Below are 27283 nucleotides of genomic sequence, written 5' to 3' on the forward strand. Positions count from 1 at the left end.
ACAGGGGAACAGGTTTCCCCCGCTCTGCGACCCCACCCGCAATGAGGGACCGCGGGCTCGCAGCAGGCAGCAGCCGCAGCGCCCTCCGGGAGTCCGGGTGGGAAGCGACCGTTGGGATGCCCCTCCCCGTCCCGGCCTCACCCTCACCCTCACCCTGGGGGTACCTTGAACATAACAGGAAATTTCAAATAACAGGAAACCAAGACCGGGCAAGCCGAGCGGCTCCACCCTGCCTGGGGCGAACCACCCCGGGCCTCAGTCTGCCCCCGGGGACCGCAATGAACGCCACGGGGGCCCCGACCGAGGCCCCCGAGTCCTGCCAGCTGCTGGCGGCCATCGGGCACAGCCGGCTCATCGTCTTGCATTACAACCACTCTGGCCGGCTGGCGGGGCGGGGCGGGCCCGAGGAGGGCGGCCTGGGGGTGCTGCGCGGGCTCTTCGTGGCCGTGAGCTGCCTGGTGGTGCTGGAGAACCTGCTGGTGCTGGTGGCCATCGCCAGCCGCATGCGCTCCCGCCGCTGGGTCTATTACTGCCTGGTGAATATCACGCTCAGCGACCTGCTCACGGGCGCCGCGTACCTGGCCAACGTGCTGCTGTCCGGGTCGCGCACCTTCCGCCTGGCGCCGGCCCAGTGGTTCCTGCGCGAGGGCCTGCTCTTCATGGCGCTGGCCGCCTCCACCTTCAGCTTGCTCTTCACGGCGGGCGAGCGCTTCGCCACCATGGTGCGGCCGGTGGCTGAGAACGGGGCCACCAAGAGGGGCCGCGTGTGCAGCTTCATCGGACTCTGCTGGCTGCTGGCAGCCCTGCTGGGCCTGCTGCCTCTGCTGGGATGGAACTGCGTCTGCGCCTTCCAGCGCTGCTCCAGCCTGCTCCCGCTCTACTCCAAGGGCTACATCCTCTTCTGCGTGGTGGTCTTCGCCTGCATCCTGGCCACCATCATGGTGCTCTACGGGGCCATCTTCCGAGTGGTGCGCTCCAACGGGCAGAAGGCCCCGTGCACCCCGGCCCGCCGCAAGGCTCAGCGGCTGCTCAAGACGGTGCTTATGATCCTGGTGGCTTTCGTGGTGTGCTGGGGCCCGCTCTTCGGCCTGCTGCTGGCCGACATCTTTGGCTCCAACGTCTGGGCTCAGGAGTACCTGCGGGGCATGGACTGGATCCTGGCGCTGGCCGTGCTCAACTCCGCGGTCAACCCGGTCATCTACTCCTTCCGCAGCCGGGAGGTGTGCCGGGCCGTGCTGGGCTTCCTCTGCTGTGCGTGTCTCCGGTTGGGACTGCGAGGGCCTGGGGACTGCCTGGCCCGGGCTGCCGAGGCCCAGTCCGTCGCCTCCACCACCGACAGCTCGCTGAGGCCGAGGGACAGCTTTCGGGGCTCCCGCTCGCACAGCTTCCGGATGCGGGAGCCCCTGTCCAGTATCTCCAGCGTACGGAGCATCTGAGCCCACGGTTAGGGCAGTGGTTCAGCTGCCAGGTGCACGCCCGGGCGCGCAGGGATGCAGCAGCAGGCAGGCTGGATGCAGAGGAAGGAAGAGGGCGGCCGGGGGCATGCGTCCCAGGGCCCTGCAGTCCTCCCCGAAGCCTCCTGAGGCTGCTGACGCCGAGTGGATTTCCCACGGTCTCCGTGGGGCAGGAGGCAACAGGAGGAACAGAGAGCGCGCTGGAATAGGGATGAATGCGTTTGCTGTGTACGCAGTCCCCCTCCTGTGAGATTCTGAGGAAATCCCAGCCCCACAGTGGGCCTCAGTGGGGCTCCCAGGCTGCCAGGGTTAGGCTGGGTAGGGGGGTGTCTATGCCCCGGCAACGCGAGAGTTCAATGATGGGATGAGATGCTGCAGCCCCTTATTCACATGTGGCATCAGGGTGATGGGATGAGGGCTGTGGGTCTGCTGGAGCTGTGCCTGCAGCACAGGGAGGGCCACGACACCCGCCCCTTCCTGTTCACTTCCCCTTTCCCTGCCCTATCTCTCATCTTGGGTCCTGGGCGGCCTCCTTCCCCCACCTCTGGCCTCTGCATCTCTTGGAACTCAGTCTGGAGACCAGCAGAGGGGGAGCCGACTGGCCCTCCTGACCTCGGGGAAATCTCACCACTTCTCCCTTTAGCACTACCTGCCTCTTCCTTCCCCATCTGTGAAATGGGCCTATAGCAGACGGAACCCACCGCGGGAGGCGGTCGGTACTGGCTCAGTGTTTTTGCCATGGCGCGTGGCATCAGTGTGTTGACAAAACATTCAGCGACGGTGGAAATGTTCTACATCTGTGCTGCCAGTGTGGGACCCTCATGTGGCTACTGAGCCCTCGATAAGTGGCCTGTGCGACTGAAGACTGAACTTGGAATTCCTTTGCATTTAGACAGTTCACAGGACTTGCGGCAATGGTATGGGACAGCGCCGCAGGGGTCCACCCTCCGGATGTAGCCACCTTTGGCTGGTAGAAAGTGCTCTCTTTCCATCTTCCTAGCCAAGAAAGTGTCCGCAGGTCCTTCTGCCTCCGTCTTGCCAAGTTCTTGGGTCAGCATCCCGTCTGCCACTCTGGATGGGATAGCTCCGTTCTGAGCCTCCATTTCTCCCCTGCAGGATGGGGGATGCGGCGATGGGAAACTGTTTACTGCGCTGTTTCAATAAAGCAGCCATTAGCCACATGTGGGTACGTAAAATTAATTAAAATGAATTTTTAAAATTCAGTTTCTTGGTGCGTTTCTTGGAGCTGCCGTATCAAAGTATCACAGACCGAGGGGCTTAAACAACGGGAATGCATTCTTTCATGACTTCCCTGGTGGTCCAGTGGTTAATACTCCACGCTTCCACTGCAGGGGGTACAAGTTGGATCCCTGGTTGGGGAACTAAGATCCTGCATGCTGAGCGTTGCGGTCAAAAAAAAGAAAAGAGAAAAGAAATGTATCCTCTCATGGTTCTGGAGGCTGGAAGTCTGAGATCAAGGTGCCAACAGGTTTGGTTCGTTCTGAGCCCTCTCTCCTAGATTCTGGGGGTTTGCTGGCAATCTTTGGCATCCCTTGGTTTGTAGACTCCATTTTCACATGGGTTCTCCCTGTGTGCACATCTGTGTGCAAATTTTCCCTTTTTATAAGGACACCAGTCCTATTGGATTAGGGCCACCCTATTCCAGTGTGACTCAGCTTAACTAATTACACCTATAACCATCCTATTTCCTAATAAGGTCCTATTCTGAGGTCCTGGGGGTTAGGATTTCAAGATGTGAATTTTGGAGACACAATTCAGCCCATAACACTTGGTCACACTAGCCACACTTCAAGTGCTTGATGGGACATGGGACTTGTGGCTACTGTTTTGGACAGTGTAGACACAGAGCATGTCCATCATCACAGAAAATTCTGTTGGACAGGACTGGAAAACGTTCCAAGCATGTATAAGCTGGGATACTTCTTACATTTTCCTAATTCCTGGTCCACGTGTGTTTATTCAGGACAGTGGCAGGCAGGGTGAGGTCTCGGTGGAATTTGGTGTGAGTGGAGCCTGGGCCTCCTTGAAGCTCTCAGCCTGTGTCCTGGGCCTGTGTGAGCTGGCCCTGTGGCCCCCTCTGCTCTGTGGGGTGTCACACTTTGCTTTGACTGAGCTGCACTCTTTGCTGCTCCCTCCCATCTGGGGTCTTTGCACCTGCCTTTGTTGTCCCCAGTAGAGTGGCCTGCCTGGCACGTGCCCTGCCCATCCTTCAGGTCTCAGCTTTAGCATCACCTCCTCCAGGAAGTCTCCCTGATTTCTCCTCCTCAGCCCTCTTCCGGGCTCCCACACCTGCCTGTGCAACTCCATCATAGATCCGATCGCGCCTGGTTACTCATCCACCTTCTCCCCTGGACTTGGAGCTCCATGAGAGTGGAGGTAGTGACAGTGTTTGGGCCACAGCTATGTCCCTGGCACCCAGCACAGGACCCAGCAGATAGCAGGTGCTCCATGACCTAGAGTGTTGGGAGAACTAGTCCTAGCATCATGCCTCACAATGAGCCTGGGAAACTTCTTCCCCTCCTTACTCTCCACCCCCACCTTCCTCCCTGACTACGATGAAACTGTTCCCATGAATCCTGACTTCTGCTCTTAGGTGGCTCAGGTGTCTGTAACGCATCACCGTTCCCCAGCTCTGCCGCTCACCATGGGCTTCAGTTTCCTCATCTGTAAAATGAGGATATTGATATCCCCTGCCCTCCTGGGATGTTGTTAAGACAAGGAATATAAAGGCCCTCAAACTTACGTGTCTGATTTTGTAATAGGGAAGAACAAATCTGACTCTTTTTTTTTTTTTTTTTCGGTACGTGGGCCTCTCACTGTTGTGGCCTCTCCCGCTGTGGAGCACAGGCTCCGGATGCGCAGGCTCAGTGGCCATGGCTCACGGGCCCAGCCGCTCCGCGGCATGTGGGATCTTCCCAGACCGGGGCACGAACCCGTGTCCCCTGCATCGGCAGGTGGCCTCTCAACCACTGCACCACCGAGGAAGCCCCTGACTCCTTTTTAGACCTGTTCCTTTTACTTTAACCTTTCTGCCCTGTTGCCTGTGCTTAGTCATGGTGGCTTTGTACCTTTTGTACAAGAATGTTGCCTATAGCCTGAAATATGCAGGTGAGCCTATTCTCAAGGCTCTGACGTTTAAGAGTCCCTTCACATAGAGGTAAAATGTTTCAGAATAGGGAATAACATTTGTTTTGTTGGAGGTTTACAGGAACATCCTGACCTGACCTGACCTGCACAGCTGCAAGAACAAAGGATTCCAAAACCAAGAAGTTTGCAGCAACTAACCACGTCTCTCTCTCACTTGCCTTTAAAAGTGCTTTGCTGAAACCCTCTGGGGAGTTGGGGTTTATGGGGCATGAGACACTGGTCTCCTTGCATGGCCCTGCAATAAACCTTTCTCTGCTCCAAACTCCAACTTCTGGTTTGTTTGTCCTCACTGTGCGTTGGGCACAGGAACTTGCGTTTGGCAACATTTTTTTTTTTTTTTTTTTGCAGTACGCGGGCCACTCACCGTTGTGGCCTCTCCTGCTGTGGAGCACAGGCTCTGGACGTGCAGGCTCAGTGGCCATGGCTCACGGGCCCAGCCACTCCGCGGCATGTGGGATCTTCCCAGATCGGGGCACGAACCCGTGTCCCCTGCATCAGCAGGCGGACTCTCAACCACTGCACCACCAGGGAAACCCCCTGACAACATTTTAAAATGCCTTATATATCACTCAACGTTATCCTAGTCACCTTTGTACTAACTCATTTAATCCTTGGAAAATCTCCAGGAGGAAGGTACCATCATAACTCCATTTTATAGATGGAGAAACTAAGATCCAGAGAGGTTAGGTAGCTTACACAAGGTCACACAACTGGGAAGAGGCAGAGCTGGGATTCAAACCCAGACAGGTGACTTTTTTTTTTTTGTTTTCTGGGATCTTAGTTCCCTGACCAGGGATCAAACCCACGCCCCCTGCAGTGGAAGCGTGGAGTATTAACCCCTGGACCGCCAGGGAAGTCCCCACGGGTGACTTCTGGATCCCTGTCTGTTACTGCCTCTTTGATGAATGAATGAATAAATGAATGAATGAAGGAATGAATACCAGTTCCTTCTCTCCTTTGGAAAACTCAGAATGAATGTTCCATTTCATTCTTCGGGCTGCCCCAAGGTTTGATCTCCACAAAGCAGGATTAGTTGAACCTCCCCATTTTACAGACAGAAAAAAAAGGCTCAGGAGAGGAGGCGGAATGGGCAGCCCTAAAGTCCAAGCCTCGTTATCTGAGCCAAGTTTAGGCCCCTTTCTTGCTTTATCTCTAGGTGAGTGTGCATGTCTTTCCTGTTCATAGCCTGGCCTGGAAGAGTGGGGGTAGATGGAGAAGCAGGTAATAAACATTTGCTGATGAAGACCATGTGGGCCAGAATTTCTCAGTCTTTTCCCTGCCCTGCCAAGCCACTCCTGACTCCTCATGCTTAGGACCTGCCTGGGGATGGCTGGAAGCAAGGGACACAGCTGGAAGGGAGGGGCTGGTGTGTTGGTGTTTTCATGACTCATTCATTCATTCACTCAACAACTGTGTGTCAGGCTCTATTCTGGGCAATGGGGTTGCAGCTATAAACAACCTGGTACCTGCCCGCGGAAAGGTCACAATTTGCTGGGGGTGGCAAACGTCAAACTGAGAAATGTCCAACATCATTTCAGTAAGGAACTAGCCATGCAGAAAGTGGGAGGGGGCCCGCGAGTGTTTTGCAGGAACAGTGGATGCGGCAGCTCTGAGGCTGCACGAGCTTGGTGCGTTCTCATAATACCAACACTTATTGAGCGCTTCACGTATGCCTCATCCTTTCTAAGTGCATTCACGTGGATTATCTTATTGAATCCTCACACACCCCTGGGGAGCCGGGAAAGAGTGTTTGATTATTTATCATCATATTTGGCAGCTGAGGAAATGGAGGCTCAGAGAGGTGAAGCGACTTGCCCAAGGTCACACAGCTGGGAAGTGGAGGAGCTGGGACTTGAACTCATGCTGTTAATCAACACAACTGCCACCTTTCACTTGGGACCGAAGGGAGTCCCACTTCCCTAGGCAACGGTATCAGAACCTGTGGGCTAGGGCCATGTGCTCTGCACCTTCTGGCCTCAGTCTTCCCATCTGTACAAGGGGGTGTGAGTTACTGATGCCCCTTAAGGCCACTGGCCCAGAGAGAATTGGGTTCTCAGGGGGGCCAGATTAGAAAATACAAATTTAAGGCACCCAGTAAAATTTGAATTTCTGATGAACGAATATTATTTTTTTTACTGAGTATGTCCCAAATATAAATACGCCTAAGTATAAATATATCACCAACCCCGCACAACACCAAGCTGCAGACTACAAGTCCCATAATCCATTGCGACATCCCTTTAGGAACCTTCTGTCATGATTTCTTGATACTTCTTTCATTCTTTTATCCAAAAATTATATAAACCACCCACTGTGTGCCAGGCCTTGTGTTAAGCTCTGAGGAATACATCAGTGCACAAAGCAGACACAAGTCTTTGCCCTCATGGTGTTAACATCTATATTTCTTGGGAGTTTTAAGTGATTTTTTTTCCGAACTTCTGCCAGGAAGACTTCAGCTCCCATGACCCCTTGTGCTTGTTCAATGAGACTACAATTCCCAGGAGACCTAGCGCATCAGGCCGGCCCCTCTCTTCCTTATTCCCAACTTTCCTCCGGGTCGCAAGGTCACGTCCTGCACAACCCCCTTCCCCACTCCACCTTCTATCACAGCAAAGACAGGGCCTCAGTAAGTTCCGCCGATTATATATATATTTTTAAGTCTCCGTATTTTCTGACTTGGGGTTTATGTGAAACCTTAGTCAAACGGTCCACCACAGCTTCTTTTCTCGGGGAGTAACGGAATAGGCCTACAACTCCCAGGTGGCTCAGCGCGCGCCGGTCGGACTACAACTCCCAGCAGGCAGCGCGGCGGGCGGGCGGCCCTCGGCGGTGCCCGCAGGACCCCGGAGCGGGCGCGGGCTGCCCGGCGCGGCGCCCGCAGGACCCCGGCACCTACTCATGCCTAGGTGAGTTCGCGTGAGCCGCCGCTGCCGCCGTCCCGTCCCCGCCGCCGCCCCGCGCGGCCCCGCCGCCGGCCAGGATGCTGGAGGAAGCAGGAGAGGTGCTGGAGAACATGCTGAAGGCGTCCTGCCTGCCGCTTGGCTTCATCGTCTTCCTGCCCGCCGTGCTGCTGCTCGTGGCGCCGCCGCTGCCCGCCGCTGACGCGGCGCACGAGTTCACCGTGTACCGCATGCAGCAGTACGACCTGCAGGGACAGCCCTACGGTGCGTGGACCCGGGCCCCTGGCCTCCCCCCGGGGCCGGGCTTTCCCCATGGGCTCCTGACCTCCCCCACTTTTGCCTCCCCGCAACAGACCTTCCGCTCAGCCTCTCCCGTCTCCGGGGCTCCGGCCTATGCCGGCCAGGATGCCCCCTCCCTCGGTTCGGTCTCTGCTCCCCGGGCCCCAGGACCTGCCTGTCCCACCTGTCCAGCAGGAGTCCAGCCCGCAGACCTCACTTGGGCCGCCAGACACTTACCCAGATCCCAGGCAAGTCCGAGCCTGGATACCTGGACCGACGCTAGGCCCCCAGCTCTCTCTGCCCCAGGGACCCGCTGCGCTGGCTGCCACAGCACCCCGTCCCCGTCCCCGACAAGGGCTACATGCTCCAGAACGCAGAGCTTCCTCCCACCTTCAGGCCAAGCTGTCCCTGCTCCTTTTCTCCTGGGTCCTCTCTCTCTGATTCCCAGCTGGAACAGAGCCGCAACCTTGGGTCTTCTTCACTTGGAGTGGAGCCTCTAAGCGCGGTTCTGCCAGGCCGAGCTGGCCACCCTTGCACAGCTCCTGGCACCCCGGTGTGTTTTGTCCAGTGTCTGCATTCTGACCCCCTTTAGGGCTCAAGAAGCTCTGATCACTGACCCCAACCTGGCTCCGTGTCAAGGCCCATCTCTCCCCAGGCTCTGCTCCCTGGTCCCAACTCATGAGCCAGGTTCCTCAGAATTCCTTAGCTAATCTTTCAGTCCCCTCCTTTTGGGCTCCTGGAATGCCTTGCACCCTATTTCTTGCTCCCCCCTTAGGTGCATACCCACCCCTCAGCTTCCTGGAACAACACCGGCCCACCCTGGCTCCTTCTTTCCAGGATTTCAGGTCCCCGCGGCTGGATCCTGCCCAGCTCCTGTTCCCCGGCCCTGCTCCCTCATCTGTCAAAGTTCTGACCCCAGTGCCCAAGTCATTCTGAATTTCCCTCTCTTTCCCCAGCCTTGCTGTATCTGGTGTTCCAGAACCTTCTGGCCTCTGGTTTCTCTTCCAGCCTCTGGTTTCTCTTCCAGCCCGGTGCCTTAGGCCCCCACAAGTCAAGGCCCGCCCTCCCCAGTCCCCCTGGTCCCCTCATGTCTGAGCTCTGGTTCTCTTGGATTAGCGTCTCTTGTTGGGACATCAGGCCTAGCCTGAGCCCCCTGGATCCCCTGCCACTGCCAGGCCCCTGGGGAGCCCCAGTGTTGGGAGATTCCCCTCAGATTCCTCATCACCCCAGAGTTACGTCGTTTCTGTTCAGTGCAGTGGTTGTCAACCCAGGGGTCGCTGAGTGATGCCATCGGGTTGTCATGACTGGGGAGCTCCTGGCATCGAGGGGGTAGGGCCAGGGGTGCTGCCCCACACCCCACAGCGCCTGGGACGGCCTCTCCCAGAGAATGACCTGGGCCAGATTGTCAGCAGTGCTGAGGGGGAGAACTTGGGGTTACAGTGATGTCTCTAGACCCCAGGCTCTCGACCGGTGGGGAGGAAGGCCAGGAGCCCCTAACGAGTGGGGCAGTTTGTATGCGTTGTTGACATCCCCCTGGGGAGAGGGTTTCAGTCGGTGCTGTCGCAGGTGGTCTTTTGAGATGTGGCTCATGCAGTGGAAGAAGGGGATCTTCAGCACCTTTTGGTGGTTCATTGTAATAAGCTTGAATAGCCACGTGTGACTAGCGGCTGCCGTTCTGGTCTAGCGGATCCTGCAGTCCAGGATCCTAGAACTCTCCAGGTCAACCCGGCAGTCCTTCCCGCACCCAGTCACTCCGCTGTCCCCTCTCGCACTGCACTCGGAGCCTTGCCGGGAGCTCTCCCAGCACACCCAGCTCCACTCCGGGACCCTTGGGCAGCTGTAATCCAGCAGCCTGGATGCCCGGGATTCCCCCACCGCCTGCTCAGCGCTGGCCTGCTTGCAGTTGTGGCCCCCTCTCCCCGTCCCAGACAGGTGCGCAGACCCGCTCCCTGACTGCATCATTCTCCTCACAGGTCCTCGGGAACCTTCTCTCCTTTCTCCCTGCCCTCCTTCCCTCTTCCCTTCCTTTACCTGAGTTCTTTCCCCTGTTCCTGGATTCCTTCCCGTTCTTTTTTCTGACCCGGTGTCTCCCCCCACCCCACATGTCCTCCTTTCCGGCCCCCATCTTTGTTGCTCATGGTGAGAAACCCGGATGCCGAGTGGGCTCGGGGGTGAGCGGAGGGGCCTGGCAGGGCGCCCACCCGTCTCAGCTCGCACGTCTACACCTCCACCCAGATCACACCAGGCAGCGTCCCCCATTGGCAGGGATGTGAGGTCCCCACCGCTGCCTGGGGAGATACTGGCGGGATAGTTCGGGAAGGCCCGGTGGTGCAGAGGGAGTTCCGGCTCCTCCCCGGTTGCGGTTGCGGAGCCTCTGAGGGCTGGTCTGCTGGGTCACTGCTGATTGCAGCGTCCCCAGCATCACGCACGCCCTTGGCTCCTGCCTCCTGGTGTAACCCTTGCTCTGGGCCTCCTTTCCCAACTTCCTGTTCGCTCCTGTTGAGAAACAGGCGGGCAGGGTGCCGGGAAGGGGAGGCGTGTGCTCTTTGAGCTGGGGTGTGACCCCCACCCCGCCCCGCGAATGGACTCTGGCCTTTCTGGGCTGGGCCGCTCGCGCCCATCCCACTTGGTCCCCTCAGAAACAGCCCTGGGAGGTGGGGATGTGGGCACCCACACCGGGCACGGGGACGGGCTCTCCGCCCCTTGCTGGTCGGTGGCTTCGCGCTACAAAGGACCAGTGCAACCCGCAAGGAGAGAGGACTGGCCCTGGGCCCTCGGTAGAGAAGTCTGTGACCTCTGTCCAGGTGTGGTCCCATTGTGGGAACCAGCGACTTCCGTCCAGGTGTCCAGCGGCTGCCCAGACGCAGGGGTGACCGAGGCTGCGCTGGCTTCAGCCTCATGCCAGCAAAGACGGTCTCTGCTCTTGGGGCGCTCAGCCTCTGGGGGCACTTAGGGGGCTGGCGTCCACTTGATTCCGCTCTCACCCCCTCCTTCCCATCCCCTGGGAAGCCGGTCTCTGTAGGCTCCACAGGCGGTCCTCTGTGTCCCCACCCCGAGGTGACAGGTGACATCCAAGCCGACTCTGGGAGGCTGCGGGCTCCTGGGAGGCTGCGGCTGGACACGTGGGACACGGGGGAGGGGCCTGTCCGGCATTCCCAGAGCTTCAGGGGCCCCTGAAGGTTTTTGCCACTCTCCCCCGCCAGGCCCTCCCAGGCTCCCACGTTGCCCTAAAGCAGAGGAAAGGCCCCGGGAGGGTGGGGTGGGGAGAGGCACACAGCCCCCAGCCTGGGGCGTACAGCCCAGCTTGGCTCCTTGGTCACAGACCCCGCCCCTGAGACAGCCCTGCCCTTTCCCACCTGGGGCGCTGTCCTTTCTGTGTTCTGCTGGGCCCCTCCCGCGGACCAGCCCTCAGGATGAGCTGTAGGAAGCCACGCTTCTCCCGACGGCACATTCTTGGGAAGCAGAGGTGGGGACCTCGCTCCCGGCCCTGAGCCTGAGTCCGTCTGGGCACAGGTGTCGCCTTGCCCGGCAGGCTTGACCTCCAGGCAGCACGCTCTGGCTCCCTGGGGGAAGCAGACCTGTTTCTCTGCGTTATGATTTTGACGCTCACTGTGTGGGTCTCCAGCTGGAGGCCCTAAGGGCCGTGTCTGGCCCCCGTGTGCAGTAGGGTTTGTTTGCTTGTTTTGTGCACGCTGGGTCAGCCTGGGCTCGCTGTGTGCCGTTGTCACCTGGGTGCTGGTGGCCCTGGCAGCTGGGGGCCTGCCTGAGCCCCCTTTCCCATCAGTCCAGGGATGGCCCCGAGGGCCCGCCGCTGCATGCCGTGCACCTGTGGGTGCTGGCGCCCCCTCCTCGTTCCGCTGAAATGTCCACGCAGCTTCCCGCCGCCTTTCTCCAGTAGAGCTCTCAGGACAGCAGTGCTCTGTGTCTGAGGGGACCTGCTCCCCTTAGGAAAGCGCCCTGCAGTCCTGGCTGTAGCCTACTTCTGCTCAGGCGGGGAGGGGGCAGCTGCCTGGAAAAGCTTGTGAGCGGGGAGGGGTCCAAGCCGGAAGCAGCCTCTCCCTCCCTCCCTGATTCTCTGGCTCTTTCTTGAGCTCCCAGATGAGAGAAACACGGGTGGTCCTGCCTGCAGGGCACACCAGGCCACGTCTGGCATCATCTGTGGTTACCCTGACTAGGGGGCTCCTGGCATCGAGGGGGCGGGGCCAGGGAGGCTGCTCTACACCCCACAGCACCCAGGACGGCCCAGGGGGAACAGTGCAGCCCTGACTGGAAGAAGATGGACAAACCCTGGTGTTTCCCTTCCTGAGGGGCTTCGGGGAGACCGGGCGTTGGTTCGTTCCATGTCCTGAGCCTGCTGGGCTGGGAGTCGCCAGGCGATGCTGGGTTTGCGCTGTGGTGAACGAGGTCCCTACCCCTGGAACCCCCAAGCTAGTTAGGGGAGTAGATAGCAAGGGCCCCGGGGACATGGACAAGGCCGTGTTAGAGCTGTGAGGGGAGGGGACCCTGGTCTGGGGAGGGTGGGACGGGGGCCACTGATCAGGTCGGCCAGGGCAGGGTTTGGGTTTTCCTCAGGTCATTGGCAACTGTGGGGGGCAGTCCTGTAGCCTGGGGGCTCCCTTTGCTGGGGACTAGACCCTGGAGTGGGTGCTGGGCTCTGTGCTGGGGGTCTCCTGACACCCTGGGCAGGGCGTGAGGCACCTGTGGGGCCCTGCGTCCCGGGAGCCACGGGGAACCTAGGGGAGGAGGGCTGGGGGAGCAGGACCGACTGGGTTCCAATCCCGGGGCTCCTGCTGACGGTCCTGCCTTCCGGGTGGGTGGCTTGGGGGGGTTACTGGCTGCCTCTGTGGGCTGGGGTGGGGGCATCCGCCCCTGAGCTGCCGCAGGGACATGGGGCGGGGGTGGGGCACAGCAGCCAGCCTGGCAGGCAGCCCGCACATCTTCGCGGGGCGGCTGGGTGGGCAGGGACCACGTCACTTTATGAGGGATGACTGTGGCCGAGGTGCAGTGGCGGGGGGAGGGTGCCAGAGCAGTGGGTCCAGCCCTGGTTTAGGAATGTAGGGGTAGGGGGGTTGGTCCAAGGAGAAGGGTCTTCGTTTTTGTTGAGTTTTCGGAAGGCCCCGCGAGCCGAGGGTTGGGGTGGGTGTGGCTCCGGTGGGTGGGCGGCCAGCTGAGGGACCACTCCCTGCAGGCACGCGGAACGCGGTGCTTAACACGGAGGCGCGCACCATCGACGCGGACGTGCTGAGCCGGCGCTGTGTGCTCATGCGGCTGCTGGACTTCTCGTACGAGAGCTACCAGCGCGCCCTACGCCAGTCGGCCGGTGCCGTGGTCATCATCCTGCCACGGGCCATGGCTGCGGTGCCGCAGGACGTCATCCGGGTGAGGCCCGCCCCGCCCCACCGGCTCCGGCTCCGGCTCCATCCAGTCCAGTCCCCGGTGCCCGCCCTCCAGGGGCAGCCCCGGGCCCCCCTGCCAGAAGCCGCCTGAACATTTGTCTCTCCCGCAGCAATTCATGGAGATCGAGCCCGAGATGCTGGCCATGGAGACCATCGTGCCCGTGTACTTCGCCGTGGAGGACGACGCCCTGCTGTCCATCTACGAGCAGACGCAGGCTGCGTCCACCTCCCAGGGCTCCGCCTCAGCCGCTGAAGGTGAGCTCGGGGTGGGGATGTGCGGAGAGGGGCCCCGCTGTGCAGTTTCCAGGACCCCCTCTCCCGGGCTGGGGGATGCTGCGGTGAGCTTGGCAGTCGGGAGCTCTGCTGTTTGACCGGTCCGGGGGCCATGGGGGAGAGTGAGCTAGCAAAAGTGGTCAAAGAGTTGAGCCAAAAGGATCCAATCGCTGGTGTAGGAAAAGGAAGCTGGTGGGAGTGGGCAAGGCAGGCAGGTTTGTCCACACAGCGGAGTCACCCAGTGGACTCACCCAGCTCCTTGGGGAAACAATGTTTAAGCTGTAAAGGAAGGGTCATTCCTCCTGGCCAGATTATTAGCTGCGTGGATGCTAGACTGGGGGGTGGCAGACTGTGGCCCTCGGCCGCCTGTTTGTGCAAATAAAGTTTTATCGGCACACAGCCAGTGTTTCACACGGCTTATGGGCTTTCACACTACAGTAGCAGAGTTCAGTGGCTGTGACAGACTGGCCCACAGAGCTGAAAATTTCGACTCTAGCAGTTTACAGCGAAGGTTTGCCAAACCCTCGTCTGGATTAAAGTCTGGACAGTGGCCTTCTCCATTGTGGCAGCACAAGAGTGAGTTTTTGGAAAGATCTTAATTTCTAGTTAGAGCGGAGGGGAGGAGGAGGAGTCAGCTGCCTGGTGAAATATTATGCAGCCGTTAAGAAACGGCATCGGGTGTGAGAAAGTGCTTATTTTACATTGGTTGTGGAGAAAACAGAATATAAGATCATAGATCAGGATCACAACACTTTCTTAGGCGTAGCTTGTTTGTTTTGGAATAACGCTAGGGTTTATAAGAAGTTGCGGACATACTCCGGTTCCTGAGAGGCACCCTCCCAGCTCCCCCAGTGATGACACCTCCCATGGCCATCACAATTGTGGTTTGTGTCATTGTCGTCGTCGTTTTTCGGCCGCACCGCACGGCCTGCAGGATCTTACTTCCCCGACCAGGGATTGAACCCCAGGCCCTTGGCAGTGAAAGCACCGAGTCCTAACCACTGGACCGCCAGGGAAGTCCCACTGTTGTATTTTTAAATGTGTAAAGAACGGAAGGGCTTGAGACAGGGTGAGCTCATGGGCATTTTAGGGCAGTCGCTGCCCCAGGTGAAAAAGTGGCAGGCGCAGTGGACCACTGGCTTACGTGGAGCGAGGTGGGCACCACCTCACCTAGGCTCAGGACAGAACGGAACTTTCCTTCTTATGAAACTTTGAGTTCTCACGCCATCTTCGCTTTTGGGGCTGGGCTGGAGGGTCCTGAGCCATGTGATGGGAAACTCCTGTTTTGGGGTCACTGCTGAAGTGATCCTTGGGAAGCTGGGTCAGAGGTCGTGCACGCGCCATTGTGATTTAGGAATGGTCCTGCAGGGCGAGGGCGCGTACGCATTCCTCACCGGCCTCAGTGGTGTCCGGGTGACTGTTTCACCGGCTCTTATACTGGACACCCAGCTTCTTTCCCGTGTCCAGTTACCACGTTGTGTTCTAGTCTGTGTGGTCAATTCTGCTTTTGCTCAGACTGAACTCCTGGAGTCTGGGGTGCTGGGGTGGTGAGCATGCCGGCTCTGGTCCGGGAAGCCCCCCCGGCTCAGGCCAACCCTCCCCGCCCCTGTCCTCAGTGCTGCTGCACACCGCCACCGCCAACGGCTTCCAGATGGTCACTAGCGGGGTCCAGAGCAAGGCCGTGAGCGACTGGCTCATCACCAGCGTGGAGGTGGGTGCCCGGCGTGCCTCACTGCCCGTCCCCACTAGAGGGAGCCTCTGACCGGGAAATCGGGTCAGGTGGCCGCCCGCCCGCCCTATGGAGAGATGGGCCTCCAGCCACACACCCTGCCTTGCCTCCTCCCCCAACCCCTGCCCCACCGAGAGCCCCCACCCCGAGTGGCCGGCCCTTCCCCTAACAGTAACATCGCGGGAGCTCGGCCGAGCAGGCGGAGAGCAGAGCTTTGGGCAGCAATTAAAGCCTAATCTCCCACCGGGAGGGTGGGTGTATGTAGGCATCCAGGCCAGAGCAAGGTCCAAGTCCTCCCCCTCGCCTCTCCCCACCAGGGTCAGCTTCACGGGCCGCCCATGGGGTTGTCTCGCTGCACCCGCCCCCCCCCCCAAAAAAAAGCCTCTGGCGGTTTTGTTCCCTTCCCCCCACAAGGAGGCCGCAGCTGAGGCCTTGCAGAGCTGCCCTCTGTCCAGAGAGTAAGGGGCGTGGGGCCTCAGCACATGCTGCCCCCGGCTCGGCCCCGTGGGCCCTGCTCCTGACAGGATGACTTTCCCGACTGTTCCCTGCTGGACTTGACCGGGGGCTGGTTTACGCAGGAGGACCGGCCAGGGTGCCGGACCCCGACCCCCCGAGCTCTTCCTGCGCTGTCAGGACCTTGCCATGCCTGCCATCAGCAGGGCTCGGCCTTTGAAGGGTGGGCCTGGTTTCCCGCGGCCACCCGCCCACCCCCGTGTCCACAGTGTAGCCGGCAAAGCCGAGAACACTGCCGCCGGGTGGGGGGCGGCCACGGCCTCGGGCCGGCTGCCCCTTCATGCCTGTGCCTCTGCAGGGGCGGCTGACCGGGCTGGGCGGAGAGGACCTGCCCACCATCGTCATCGTGGCCCACTACGACGCCTTCGGGGTGGCCCCGGTAAGTCCGTGCCCTCAGGGCCCCGTGAACACCCTGCGGGGCCGGTGTCATCGTGAAGCTTCACTCCCCCAAACGAGACGTGACAGCAGAGGGAGGGGCGCTCCCCGGGGAGGCCCACGAGACCCAGCCCGGGCTTCTCACTGGGGGCCCGTCATGCAGGCACCTCGGCCCGGCATGGCTGAGACCCCAGACCCAAGAGGAGAGCAGGTGCCCGTGCGGACCCCATGTCTGCACAGGCAGTGTTGGGACAGGGGGCCCCCGAAGTCCGGTTCCCGGCACCCCTGAGGGCTGGCCTGGCCAGCGTCCCTCCAGGCTGCAGGCCACCCGGGGCTGTGCCCTCAGAGCCCCCGGCACTTTGGGGTGGGAGGTTCCTGCTGGAGAATCAACAGCCGGCTGAACCGGACAGTGGGTGCTGGGAGGGCCTGCAGCCGGGCGTGCGCCCCTGACCGCGCCTTGCGGGCCGCCTCCCCTGGGAGGCCAAGGCTGTCCTTGAGGACGCTGGGGCCCAGAGGCCGGCCCTGGACAGTCGGCTCACAGCCACTGTCTCACCCTTTTCATCATCCACCCCCACGGAGCCTTTTTAGACACCTGTGTCCTCGTTTTCCCTTTCTTGTGAAATTTTCTTAAATTTTTGAGATGTGATTCCCATAACATAAAATCCATCCTTTTAAAGCACGCAATTCAGAGATTTTTAGTGAATTCACAAAATTTGTGTAGACATCACCGCTTTCTGCTTCCAGAGTGTTCCATCCCCCCAAAAGAAGCCCCGTCCCTATGAAGTCACCCCACCCCTCCCCCAGCCCCTGACAGCCAGGAACCCACTCTCGGTGTCTGTGGATCGGCCTGTCCTGGACGTTTTCCCTCAGTGGGGTCACAGCCTGTGTGTCCTTCTGTGTCTGGCTTCCCTCACTGAGCACCCTGTGGGCCCCTCCCTGTGAACTTGAACAGCGTCGTGTGTCAGTTGGTGCACTGTGACTGTGGGAGGGTCCCAAGCCATGCAAACAACCCAGTTTTTTTCTCTCCAAGAACCAGTCGTTCCCCGTGGGGAATGTCGCCTTAGAGCGCAGGACTCAGACGCCGGGCCGGGGCGGGGGCGGTGGTGGTGGTGGTGTTCACAGCGCGGGGGGGCAGAAGGCCGGAGGTCCAGCTGGAGGGAGCTCCCAGGGCAGATGCCCAGGCTGGACGGAGGCTGCGCACGGGGCTTCCCACGTGCGTGGGGGCCGGGCGGCACCCAGGGGCCGTCGGTCTCAGGTTTGGGCCGCGCAGGGCGGGTGAGCCCAGCTGCGCTGGAGATGTGGACCGGGGGTGAGATGCGGAGGGGGGTTGGGGGGGTGCGAGGCGCCACATGTGGACGTGGGGTGACCTCGGCCTCCTCTCTGCACACCCGCAGTGGCTGTCGCACGGCGCGGACTCCAATGGAAGTGGCATCTCTGTGCTGCTGGAGCTCACCCGTCTCTTCTCCAGGCTCTATACCTACAAGCGCACCCACGCCGCGTAAGTGATGGGGGCAGAGCGGTTCCGACCCTGGAATCACAGCGTCAGGTCGTGGGGCCCAGCTCCTCCCGGGTGCACCCCTGGGAATCCTCCCCAGGAGGTTGGGCTGCCCTCGCTCCTGGAAGAGCCGGGGACACTCCAACGGCAAGAAGCAGAAATACCTGCGAGCCGGTCGCTCAGGCTGGCGTCTCCCCGTTGCGGCCCTGGGCACAGCTGGTCACCGGTGTGGGCGCTCGTCCTTATGCCACGCTGCCCTGGGACGGCAGGGGCCCAGTGACGAGCGAGTCTCCCTGAGCTGCCGGGCCTGGCTCCACGCATGCAGGTGCCCTGAGCAGCAGGAGTGCTTACGTCCTGGGCAGGGAGGGGAGGTTGAGATCAGGGTGTCAGCAGGACCGCGCCTCCTCCTGAAACTCCAGGGGAGGGTCCTTCCTGCTGCTGCCGGGTTCCAGCAGTGATGGATTCCTCGGTCCCAGCTTTACGTGGCCTTCTCTTCCTCCAGGTGTCTCCCTCTTCTATAAGGATCGCCGTGACCACGGCGGGATGGATGGGGCTGGGGGGGGTGGCACGGGGACATGGTCCTTCACGACACCCCTGGCTTCAGTCCTTCTCGAGGGACAGGGTGCTGAATCACCTGTCACTTTTTATTTCCTGGTTGGTCCACCCAGTCTCTCCTGGTTTCAAGAGTTCAGAGAGGCCCCTGAAGCAATGCTTCTCGCCAGAGGGGCAACAGAGCTGTGCTGCTCACCTGGAGCCCCCTGGGGACACTGGGCCATGTCTGAGGACATTGTGATCATCATGACTCGGGGACTCCTGGCATCCATTGGGTGGGGGCCAGGGATGCTGCTGCATACCCCACAGCACCCAGGACGCCCCGATGTCAGCAGTGCCAGGATAGGGAGGCCCAGCCCTGAAGGCTGGTTGGATTTCATACTTGGGGGGGGAACCACTTCCTCCTTGTCGGGGACCTGGACTCCCACGTGTCAACGCTGGCGCCCCACTGCTTCCCGCTAGGTACAACCTCCTGTTCTTTGCGTCTGGAGGAGGAAAGTTCAACTACCAGGGCACCAAGCGCTGGTTAGAAGACAATCTGGACCACACAGGTGAGCGGCCCCAGTGGCCAGGGTGGGGTCTGGGCCGCCGGTACTCCCCCCACCTCCACCCACCAGCCCTCACTGCACTCAGATTCCAGCCTGCTCCAGGACAACGTGGCCTTTGTCCTCTGCCTGGACACCCTGGGCCGGGGGGACAGCCTGCACCTGCATGTGTCCAAGCCGCCCAGGGAGGGGACGCTACAGCACTCCTTCCTGCGGGAGCTCGAGACGGTAGGTGCCCCGCCGGAGGCAAGGCTGGGACATGGGAGCTTTGTGCACCCTGGGGCCTCGGGTGAGCCTCAGGTGGGTTTTCCGGGGAGGGGGGCAGGTGGGCTTCTCCCTGGGTTCCAGAAGCAGGAGGTTCGGGGAGGGACTTGGGACCCGCCAGACGCGAGGGACCACCGCCACAGAGACAGGCGGGGTTGGGGCACAGCCCGCGGGCACCGGGCAGAGCCTGACAGTGCCCCTCGCAGGTGGCCGCCCACCAGTTCCCTGAGGTGCGGTTCTCCATGGTGCACAAGAAGATCAACCTGGCGGAGGACATCCTGGCCTGGGAGCATGAGCGCTTCGCCATCCGCCGGCTGCCTGCCTTCACCCTGTCCCATCTGGAGAGCCACCGTGACGGCCAGCGCAGCAGCATCATGGACGTGCGGTGAGCACCGCCATCGGAGCAGGCATGGGCCGGGGCATCCACTGGTCCTGGGGCATCCGGCAGGCTTCCTGGAGGAGGTGGCGCTAGAACTGGGGCACGAGCCAGGAGAAGGGTGTGGCTCGGTGGAGGGAAGACTTGGGGCGGGGGAGGCAGGGTACCTCCCGGGGCAGCCCCGCACCCCACGCCCACGCTCACTCAGGTCGGGATGTGTTGCCTCTGAGGCTCCTCTTCTACAGTCCTGTGTTGCTGGCAGCCCTTGGTGTCCCTGGGCTTGTGGCCGTGCCACCGTCCCCGCCTCCGTGGTCACGTGGCCTCTCCCTTGTGCCTGTGACCAAATTCCCCTCCTTACAGGGACACCAGCCGTGGGACTTCAGGCCCCCCTACTCCAGTGCAATCACATCTTAGCTAATAACGTCTGCGGAGATCCTACTTCCAAATCGGGTCCCATTCCCAGGTTCCGGGTGGGCGTGAATTTGGGGGACACTGTTGCCCCCACTACAGGGCGTTACAGCAACTCCACCCTCAGCAGCCCGTGGAGGTGTGGGTGTCCTGACCTCCCCCAAGGTCCAGAGGAGGAGATAGGCCCGGGGCCGCCAGTCACTGAGGCAGACGCGCGTCCACGGGGCGCAGGCTCGGCCCGCGCGCCCTGGGTGCAGGGCAGCCCCGTCGGGGGCGGGCCCGTCCCAGAGAGGAGCCTGCAGTGTGGGGGGCGCCCGTCTGCTGGGAGGGCCGTCACCCTGCTTGTCTTTATCGTTATCAGGTATATGCTCGCTCTTGGTTTTTGGCGATTATGAACGATGCCAATTCCTGATACATGTGTTTTTAAAACTTGCCCTCGAAGGTCCCGGGTTGACTCCAAAACTCTGACCCGAAACACGAGGCTGATCGCCGAGGCCCTGACCCGTGTCATCTACAACCTGACAGAGAAGGTGAGCCCCCGCCTGCAGGCCCCCCACCCGCCCGGCCGCTCTGGACTCAGCCCCATGCTCTCCTCTCTCTGCAGGGGACGCCCCCGGACATGCCAGTCTTCACGGAGCAGATGGTAACGTGCGGGTGGGCAGGCGGGGGGGCCGGTGGGGTGGGGCAGGGTCCCGTGACCACGGTCGCTTCCCCGCAGCAGATCCAGCGGGAACAGCTGGACTCCGTGATGGACTGGCTGACCGCCCAGCCGCGGGCCGCCCAGCTGGTGGGCAAGGACGGCACGTTCCTCAGCACGTTGCAGCACCACCTCGGCCACTACCTGAAGGAGGTCAGGCCGCACCACGTCAAGGCCGACAAGCGGTGAGGCCGGGCGCCGCCCCGCCAGCCAGCGGGTGGGCTCTTCTGGGGCCTTCCCCCAGGGCCAGATGGAGCAGACAGAAACACTGGACGAAAAATAAAACGATAAGTGAGAAGTGCAGGTGCCCCGTTAAACGAGTTCCAGGTGAACCACAATTGTCTCAGTGTAAGTATAGCCCACGCAGTGTCTGGGACATACTTACACTGAAAGCCCATTTCTTCTGTATCTGCAGTCCTCGTAGAACTGAAGCCCTGTGTTTTATGTGGCAGCCCTATACTCCCAGCTACTCTTCGTGGACCTTTTGTGTTCTGGGCCTCGGGTGACTCATACCCCAGGTCCCCTCCTGCCCTCGGGATGCTCTTCCCCACTGCAGGCCTCCTGAGTTTTGTCTTCTTTCTGTTCAGGGCTCCCATGCTCCCTGGTTGGACTGAACAAGGACTGGGGAGGGGTGTCTGGGGGATCCATAGGCAGGAGACACCCCCCCGGAAAGCTTGGTGCCCCTCCTGGCTCTCCACCTTCCTCCCAACTCCTGGTGCTCCAGGGAGAGCAAGCTCTTGAATAGAAGAAGAAACTGAGGCTCAGAGTGGACCCACGGCTGTGGAGCTGGGGGCCTACAATTCCTAGGCTGTGGTCGTTCTCCCTCTATAGAAAGACTTCCCAGACCAGATAATTTCCACAGTAACCACACTTTGTTTTAGAGAGTATACCCCAGAAAGCAACAGGAAAGACATTAGTTGAGAATAAAGCACGGTCCTTCCCCAGGAGGGACAGTGGCAGCCTTGTGCAGGCACACACCTGGGGTGCCCCCTTCCCCCGCCACGTTCCTAGGCTGGTGGGACCTCCGGTGGCCCTGCTATCAGGGTGAGCCTGCTGAGAAAGCGCTCTCTCACCAGGGACCCTGAGTTTGTCTTCTATGACCAGCTGAAGCAGGTGATGAACGCCTACAGGTGAGCGCCCTGGGTCACTGTCCAGGGGACTGGGTCCTCGGGACAGCTGGGGAGCAGCCCGCTGACCCACCCCGCCGCCCCCTCCCCTCCCCAGGGTCAAGCCGGCCATTTTCGACCTGCTTCTGGCCGTCTGCATCGGCGCCTACCTCGGGATGGCCTACACGGCGGTCCAGGTGAGCAGGGGACTGGGGAATGCGAGGCCTTTCAGGAGACCCCTTGGGCGGCCCGAGGGCCTTCCTGTTGGCGGGGTCGCCTGACCTCACTGGAGCCCTCCCGCTGCCCCCAGCACTTCGACCTCCTGTACAAAACAGTTCAGAGACTGCTGAAGGCCAAGACGCAGTGACGCGGCTGCTGGGCGCCGGCAGGAGGGCAGGTCCTTGCCCCGCGGCCTCGGCGGCTGTAACCCTGAATTACAGAGCTGTTCTGTGTTGCTCTTGAGGATTTGGGGGCTTCTTTCTCTTGTTTATCCTTTGAGCTCCCTCGGAGGAGCGCTGGTGGAGGTCTGTCTGGTCTGGGGCCTGGCCGCGGACTCGGGGACAGACGTGTGGATGAGCCCCTGCCCTGGAGTCGGCCCCGTGGCCCTCGGGGCGCGTAAGCCACGCCAGGAAAGAGGAACTGTGCCCAGCTCAGCCTCGGCCTCACCCCCGCCCATGATGCTGACCGTGGACCTGGTGGTCACAGGCCAACAGGGTCAGGGCCAGGCCACCCCCGTGCTGGCTCTGCGTCTGACCTCGAGGCTGTCCCCACCCCCTCCGTCGACCCGCGTACTCCCTTCTCTCCCGTCTGGAGAGGGTGGCACTGCCTCTGGGTCCCCAGGTTCTGGCCGCCCCCTCGCAGCCTTGTGCCCTCACCCAGCTGGCCCTGGGACATGACTCCCCTGAGCCCCCTTGGGCGGCTGGCGCCTTGAACACCTGGCAGCCTCCCCAGGGGCCCTTGCGCTGCTCACCCTGCTTCGCGCTGCCTCTGCCCCTCCTGCCCCTGCCCCGGACTCTTGGGGCTCCGCGCTCAGCCTGTCCCCCTGCGGAGCTCCCGGGGTGGGGGGAGGCCCCTCTGCCCCTTTCCCTGGGCCTTGGTTTCCTCATATGCAAGGAGGAGGATGCTTTCGGGGGGAGTGGGCACCCCCCCATCCCAGGAGGAGACGTGACCATGGGAGCAGCTCTTCCTGCGACCATGAGGGGGTGGGTCTGGGCCTGAGCCCCACAAACCAGGTGCCTGGTGGGGCCTGAGCTGCTCGGAAGGGGTGGAGGGGGCAGGGCTGGGACTGACCTCAGGGAGACCCAGATTCATTAGCAATACAGTCAGTTAAGTGTTGAGTGCTGGGGGGCCAGGGTCCAGGAGAGGGGACTCCAGGGGCCTCCTGGCCACCATGGAGGGCTCGCCTGCCTTCCAGTTCTGAGGGGCCTGGAGGGGCTGGGGACTGGCTCGCTCCCAAAGCCTCCCGACGCTCACTGGAGGGAACGGGCTCCTGGGGGCTCCTGGCTCCGCTGGACCGTCCTGTCAGGCCTGGGAGGGGCAGGCGTGGAGGCTGCAGGTCCTCTGTCTCATCCCACCCTCTCCCTGCCTGGTGGCCCATCTCCCCCAAAGACTGTTTACCGAGTGCCCCGCCACCTCTGGGGCGGGTATGGGCCCGGCCCCGCCTGGCCCATCCTATCCTTCCCCACATGTGAGTGTGTGAGCCGTGGACGAGCTGTGGTTGCCGCGTGAACGTCCTTCCTCCCCAGGGCGCATGGTCAGGATCGCTGACCAGTTGGAGTCAGGATGCTTGTGGGACGCGGCCGGACGATCAGAAATAAAGCCATAATGAATGACAGCCTTGCGTGTCCTGTCTTGTCGGGGGCTGGGGCCTCAGGGTTCAGTCCTGCCCACCTGAAAGTGGTTTGCGTTTCCCCGGGAGGTGGGGGGGGCCTGGTGCCCGTATGGAGAGCAGGGTCAGCATCCCTCCTGCCCCCAGCTGAGACTGCTACCACTCCCCACTGCAGAATGGGGTAAAAACCAGTTCAGAGCTGATGGGACAGCGGGCCATGTTCCTTTCCTGCGGTGGCTGTCCACGAACTCAGTGTCTCAAAACAGGGATTTGTCGTGTCCCAGCTCTGGATGCTGTGAGGGCGAGGATCCCAGGTCTGTCCCGGCTTCTGGTCTCTGTGTCGTGTGGCCGTCTTTTCTGTCTTCTCTCATAAGGATGCGTCTTTGGGTTTAGGGCCTATCCTACTCCGGCAGGACTGCATGCCAGCTAATCACATCTGCAAAGGCCCTATTTCTCCATAAGACCATAAGTCTGAAGTTCTGCGTGGACGTGACATTTGGAGGGACACCATTCAACCTGATGCAGGGTGCAATGGCTGTGTGAAGGCCACGCCCACTGGTCAGGCGCCGCCACCACCCCCCGCCCCGCCCCCGCCCCGCCACCCAGCCGCAGACCAGGCTACGGGGAGGCCCTGGCTTGGCTGTGGTGCCCCGTGCAGCTCAACGCAGGGGTTCCGGCGTCAGGTTCTCTGCTCTGGCCTGGGAGCTCCCGAGGGTCTGCCTTGAACAAAGCCCTGCCCTCAGGAGCTTGGGTTCTGGGGGTGGGGTAGGATACACAGTACAGAGACGTATGCTGCGGGGACATGAAGCCACAGGCGACGGAGTTAGTGAGGGGGGTGCAATTTGGACGAGGCATCGGGGGAGCCAAGGGAGGGGGTTGTGGGATCCTTTATCCCAGGGAGGTGGGACCCTGGGGGGCTGTGGGCAGAGGAGGGGGCGGGGCCTGACTCAGGTGCTCACAGGCGCCCTCTGCTGGCGGCTGCGGGGGGACAGACAGGGGAGGGCGCCAGGCGCCGAGGACTGTGCTTGTCCAGGTGGGGGCACAGGAGGGGAGGAGTGGGCTGGGTTCCCCGAACCCAGAGGAGGGGCTAGGAGGGTGCTCCTGGGACCGTGTGGGCCAGACCGCAGGGGGTTGCTCAAGTTGCATTAGTGACGCCCATAGGGTCAGGGTCACAGCTGCCTCTCCTCAGACCCCACTCTCCTCCCCCCACTCTCCTCCCCCACCCCGCCCCCCACTGTCCTGAGGCTGGAAGGTGGCTCTGGCCCCAGCACGGACTCATGTAAAACTCCCCACGTCTCAGGGGCAAAGCCAGTCCCTCATCTCCTCATTTCAACACAGGTTGATATTTCTTCCTCGTTTTCCACAAAACTGTTCCATTGACTGTAGCCAAGAAAAGGAAAATTGCAACAACACCGGCCCGGCAGACAGAGATGGCCACCATCTACATGCTGGAGCCTTATCCTGTCCTCACACCCCCAGGTACGTGGATGTGTGTACACGTATGTACCCGAAACCTCGTTCTGGAATTGAGGTTCATGTATAAAAATGGTTTAAGTGTTTCTGTCCATAGGCACAGTGGACAGGCACCCATGAAGCCATCCCACATGGAGGGCGTGGTGTGTGCATCGTCCCAAACGCCCCTGGCTCCCCTTACACCCCCTCCCTCCGCCCTCCTCCTCCCCAGGCACCCGCTAGTCTGGTCACTACAGATCAGTCTTGTTCGACTGCTGTCAACCAGTATTTCCCCACCTCCCCGCCACATGCCAGGTACCGTGCGGGGGCCTGCAGACGCAGCCACCAAACGGAGACCGTGGGGCTCGCGGTCGGCTGGGAAAGACGGATAAATAAAAATAATGCCCTTGGGCTTCCCTGGTGGCGCAGTGGTTGAGAGTCCGCCTGCCGATGCAGGGGACGTGGGTTCGTGCCCCGGTCCGGGAGGATCCCACATGCCGCGAAGCGGCTGAGCCCGTGAGCCGTGGCCGCTGGGCCTGCGCGTCCGGAGCCTGTGCTCCGCAGCGGAAGAGGCCACAATAGTGAGAGGCCTGCGTACCACAAAATAATAATAATAATAATAATAATGCCCGGTGGACATGAGGGGGCTCTTGAGTGAAATCGGGATGACAGGACGGTGGTCCAGGCAGAGGGCACAGCCCGTGCAAAGGCCCTGGGGCAGTACCATGCCCGGCGTGTTGCAGGAACAGCAAAGAGGAAGCCCGTGTGTATGCAGCAGAGTGAGGGAGGGGGGGAGAGGGAGGAGGGGAGGGCAGGGAGGCCCCCAGGACGTTGGTGGGCGTTTGCATTCTGCTCTCAGTGTGATGGGGAGCTGTAGGGAGAGGTGGGCTGAGGAGAGGAGAGATGTGGAGAGGTCACTGGCTCCCAGGGGACAGTTATGAAGATGACCACATTCCTTGGGCTCCCTCAGTGCCCATGAGCATCACCCGAGGTCCCCATCAACCCTGGGCGGCAGCAAACGATTTGGGCAAAGGTGTCCTCCAGTGAGGGCATTGCACCCCCCACGGGGACCCCCAGAGGGTCACATCCAGTGGCTTTGATCTCTTCCCAGGGGTCTTTGTTTTAAGGCTGTAAAACAGGAAGAGCGTCCCATGAAACCACCTCGGTCCCTCCCGCTTCTGCACAGAGGCATCGTCCACTGTCTGTAACTTTGTCATTCTTTTAAAAACGTTTACGTGCACATTTACGGATCCAGGGACAATATTCAGCATTGCTTGGTGTGTGGCCTACACATCTTATATGGGTGGCATTGTGCCGTCCCTCTCTTGCATTAACTCTTGTTTTGGCATCTCCCACTTACACCCCACACCCCTTTTCCCTGCTGTGTAGTATTCTACCCTCAGAAGACACCACAACTTACCCACCCGGCACCCTGCTGATGGACATACCATCGCAAGCCTTCATAGGTGCCTCTTGGGAGGGAGCGTGTTTAACCAGAGGTCAGAGAACTGTAGCTCGTGGCTGCGTCCGGCCCGCTCCCTGTCTTTGTAAATAAAGCTTTATTGGCACACGGCCACACCCACCAGACTGTGTATGGTCCATGGTTACTTTCTCACCAGGGACCCACCAACCCCCAAGTGCTTACCTTTACGGCTCTTTCCAGGAAAATCTGCGGCCCCCAATCTGCCCTCTGGTTTTTCTCCTTTCTCATCGTGGGAAAACTTTGGCCGCTACCAGAGCAGGGTGGCTCTGTGGTCCTTTGCGGGGGACATACATCCTTGGCTTCTTTCGACATTTCAGTCTCAGTTCTGAGAGTTACTACTGATTTTAATCGCCATTTGACCTGCAGCAGGTCCAGAGGAAATCAAGCCGGGATGGGGGGAAAGGGGGCGGGTGGGCCATTGCAGGAACCGTGAATGAAGTGGGAGTGTCATTCCTGAGCGCAGTGTGATGTAGTGTCTGCGGGGCATCTCACCGGAGAGTCACTGTTTCCCCCTTTGTGATGAATAAGCAATTTGCAGGGAGATCCTTCAGTCTCTGCAAATACCACTCCTCCTCCAGGTCACCCCACGGTGTCAGCAGCGCCCACTGACGATTCCTGCCCGAAACCAGGACCCTGGTGCCCAACGGGGACCCTCCTTCCATCCCTCCTAAAGGTACAGGTCAGGCTCACATACCTGCTTTTATGTCCAGTTTACAGAGAACCAAAGGGAAATCCAGGCAGGTGAAGCATCTTGCCTTGAGGTCGCGTGGCAAAAGGGCACAGCCGGCATTCAGACAGGTTTTTTTAATTAAAAAAAAAAAAGCCTTATTGAGATATATTCACATACCATAAAATTTACCCTTTTAAAGTGTATAGTTCAGTGGGTTTTAGTACATGCACAGAGACGTGCATCCGTCACCTCTATCTAATTCCAGAACATTCCATCACCCCAAAAGGCAACCCCGTCCCCATGAGCAGTCACTCCCATCC

At 60.6% G+C, this 27283-nt stretch overlaps 2 protein-coding genes across 14 annotated transcripts; both read left to right on the plus strand.

Annotated features, from left to right (window-relative positions):
• Positions 1-263: 263 nt before the first annotated feature.
• S1PR4 (sphingosine-1-phosphate receptor 4) lies at positions 264-1488 on the plus strand. The gene has a single exon (XM_067730202.1). It carries the CDS (start codon positions 279-281, stop codon positions 1434-1436), a length of 1158 nt encoding a protein of 385 aa, XP_067586303.1. The 5' UTR covers positions 264-278; the 3' UTR covers positions 1437-1488.
• A 5994-nt stretch (positions 1489-7482) lies between these two features.
• Positions 7483-26966, plus strand: NCLN (nicalin). 13 transcript variants are annotated; one of them, XM_067734258.1, is made up of 18 exons: positions 7483-7786; positions 7876-8049; positions 12990-13180; positions 13308-13452; positions 14262-14354; positions 15087-15181; positions 16011-16091; positions 17482-17585; positions 18597-18685; positions 18768-18907; positions 19150-19328; positions 20170-20257; positions 20332-20370; positions 20449-20609; positions 21501-21554; positions 21649-21727; positions 24745-24837; positions 24929-25585. In XM_067734258.1, the coding sequence occupies exons 1-18, from the start codon at positions 7603-7605 to the stop codon at positions 25244-25246; spliced, it is 2307 nt and encodes a 768-aa protein (XP_067590359.1). In that variant the 5' UTR covers positions 7483-7602; the 3' UTR covers positions 25247-25585. The 13 variants fall into 13 exon arrangements, with proteins under 13 accessions (XP_067590359.1, XP_067590358.1, XP_067590361.1 ...); XM_067734257.1 differs by having other exon boundaries at positions 20446-20609; positions 24929-25584; XM_067734260.1 differs by lacking the exon at positions 24929-25585 and adding an exon at positions 26200-26395 and having other exon boundaries at positions 7485-7786; positions 20446-20609.
• Positions 26967-27283: the final 317 nt, after the last annotated feature.

This window comes from Pseudorca crassidens, chromosome 3 (genome assembly GCF_039906515.1).
Source record: "Pseudorca crassidens isolate mPseCra1 chromosome 3, mPseCra1.hap1, whole genome shotgun sequence".
In the NCBI taxonomy this organism is placed as follows: domain Eukaryota; kingdom Metazoa; phylum Chordata; class Mammalia; order Artiodactyla; family Delphinidae; genus Pseudorca; species Pseudorca crassidens.

Coding starts and splice junctions, on each gene's coding strand:
- S1PR4 (XM_067730202.1), top strand. CDS start 279: ATGAACGCCACGGGGGCCCCGACCGAGGCCCCCGAGTCCTGCCAGCTG.
- NCLN (XM_067734257.1), top strand. CDS start 7,603: ATGCTGGAGGAAGCAGGAGAGGTGCTGGAGAACATGCTGAAGGCGTCC. Junction 14,355..15,086: donor CCATGGCCATCACAATTGTG/GTTTGTGTCATT, acceptor CCCTGTCCTCAG/TGCTGCTGCACACCGCCACC. Junction 15,182..16,010: donor GGCTCATCACCAGCGTGGAG/GTGGGTGCCCGG, acceptor GTGCCTCTGCAG/GGGCGGCTGACCGGGCTGGG.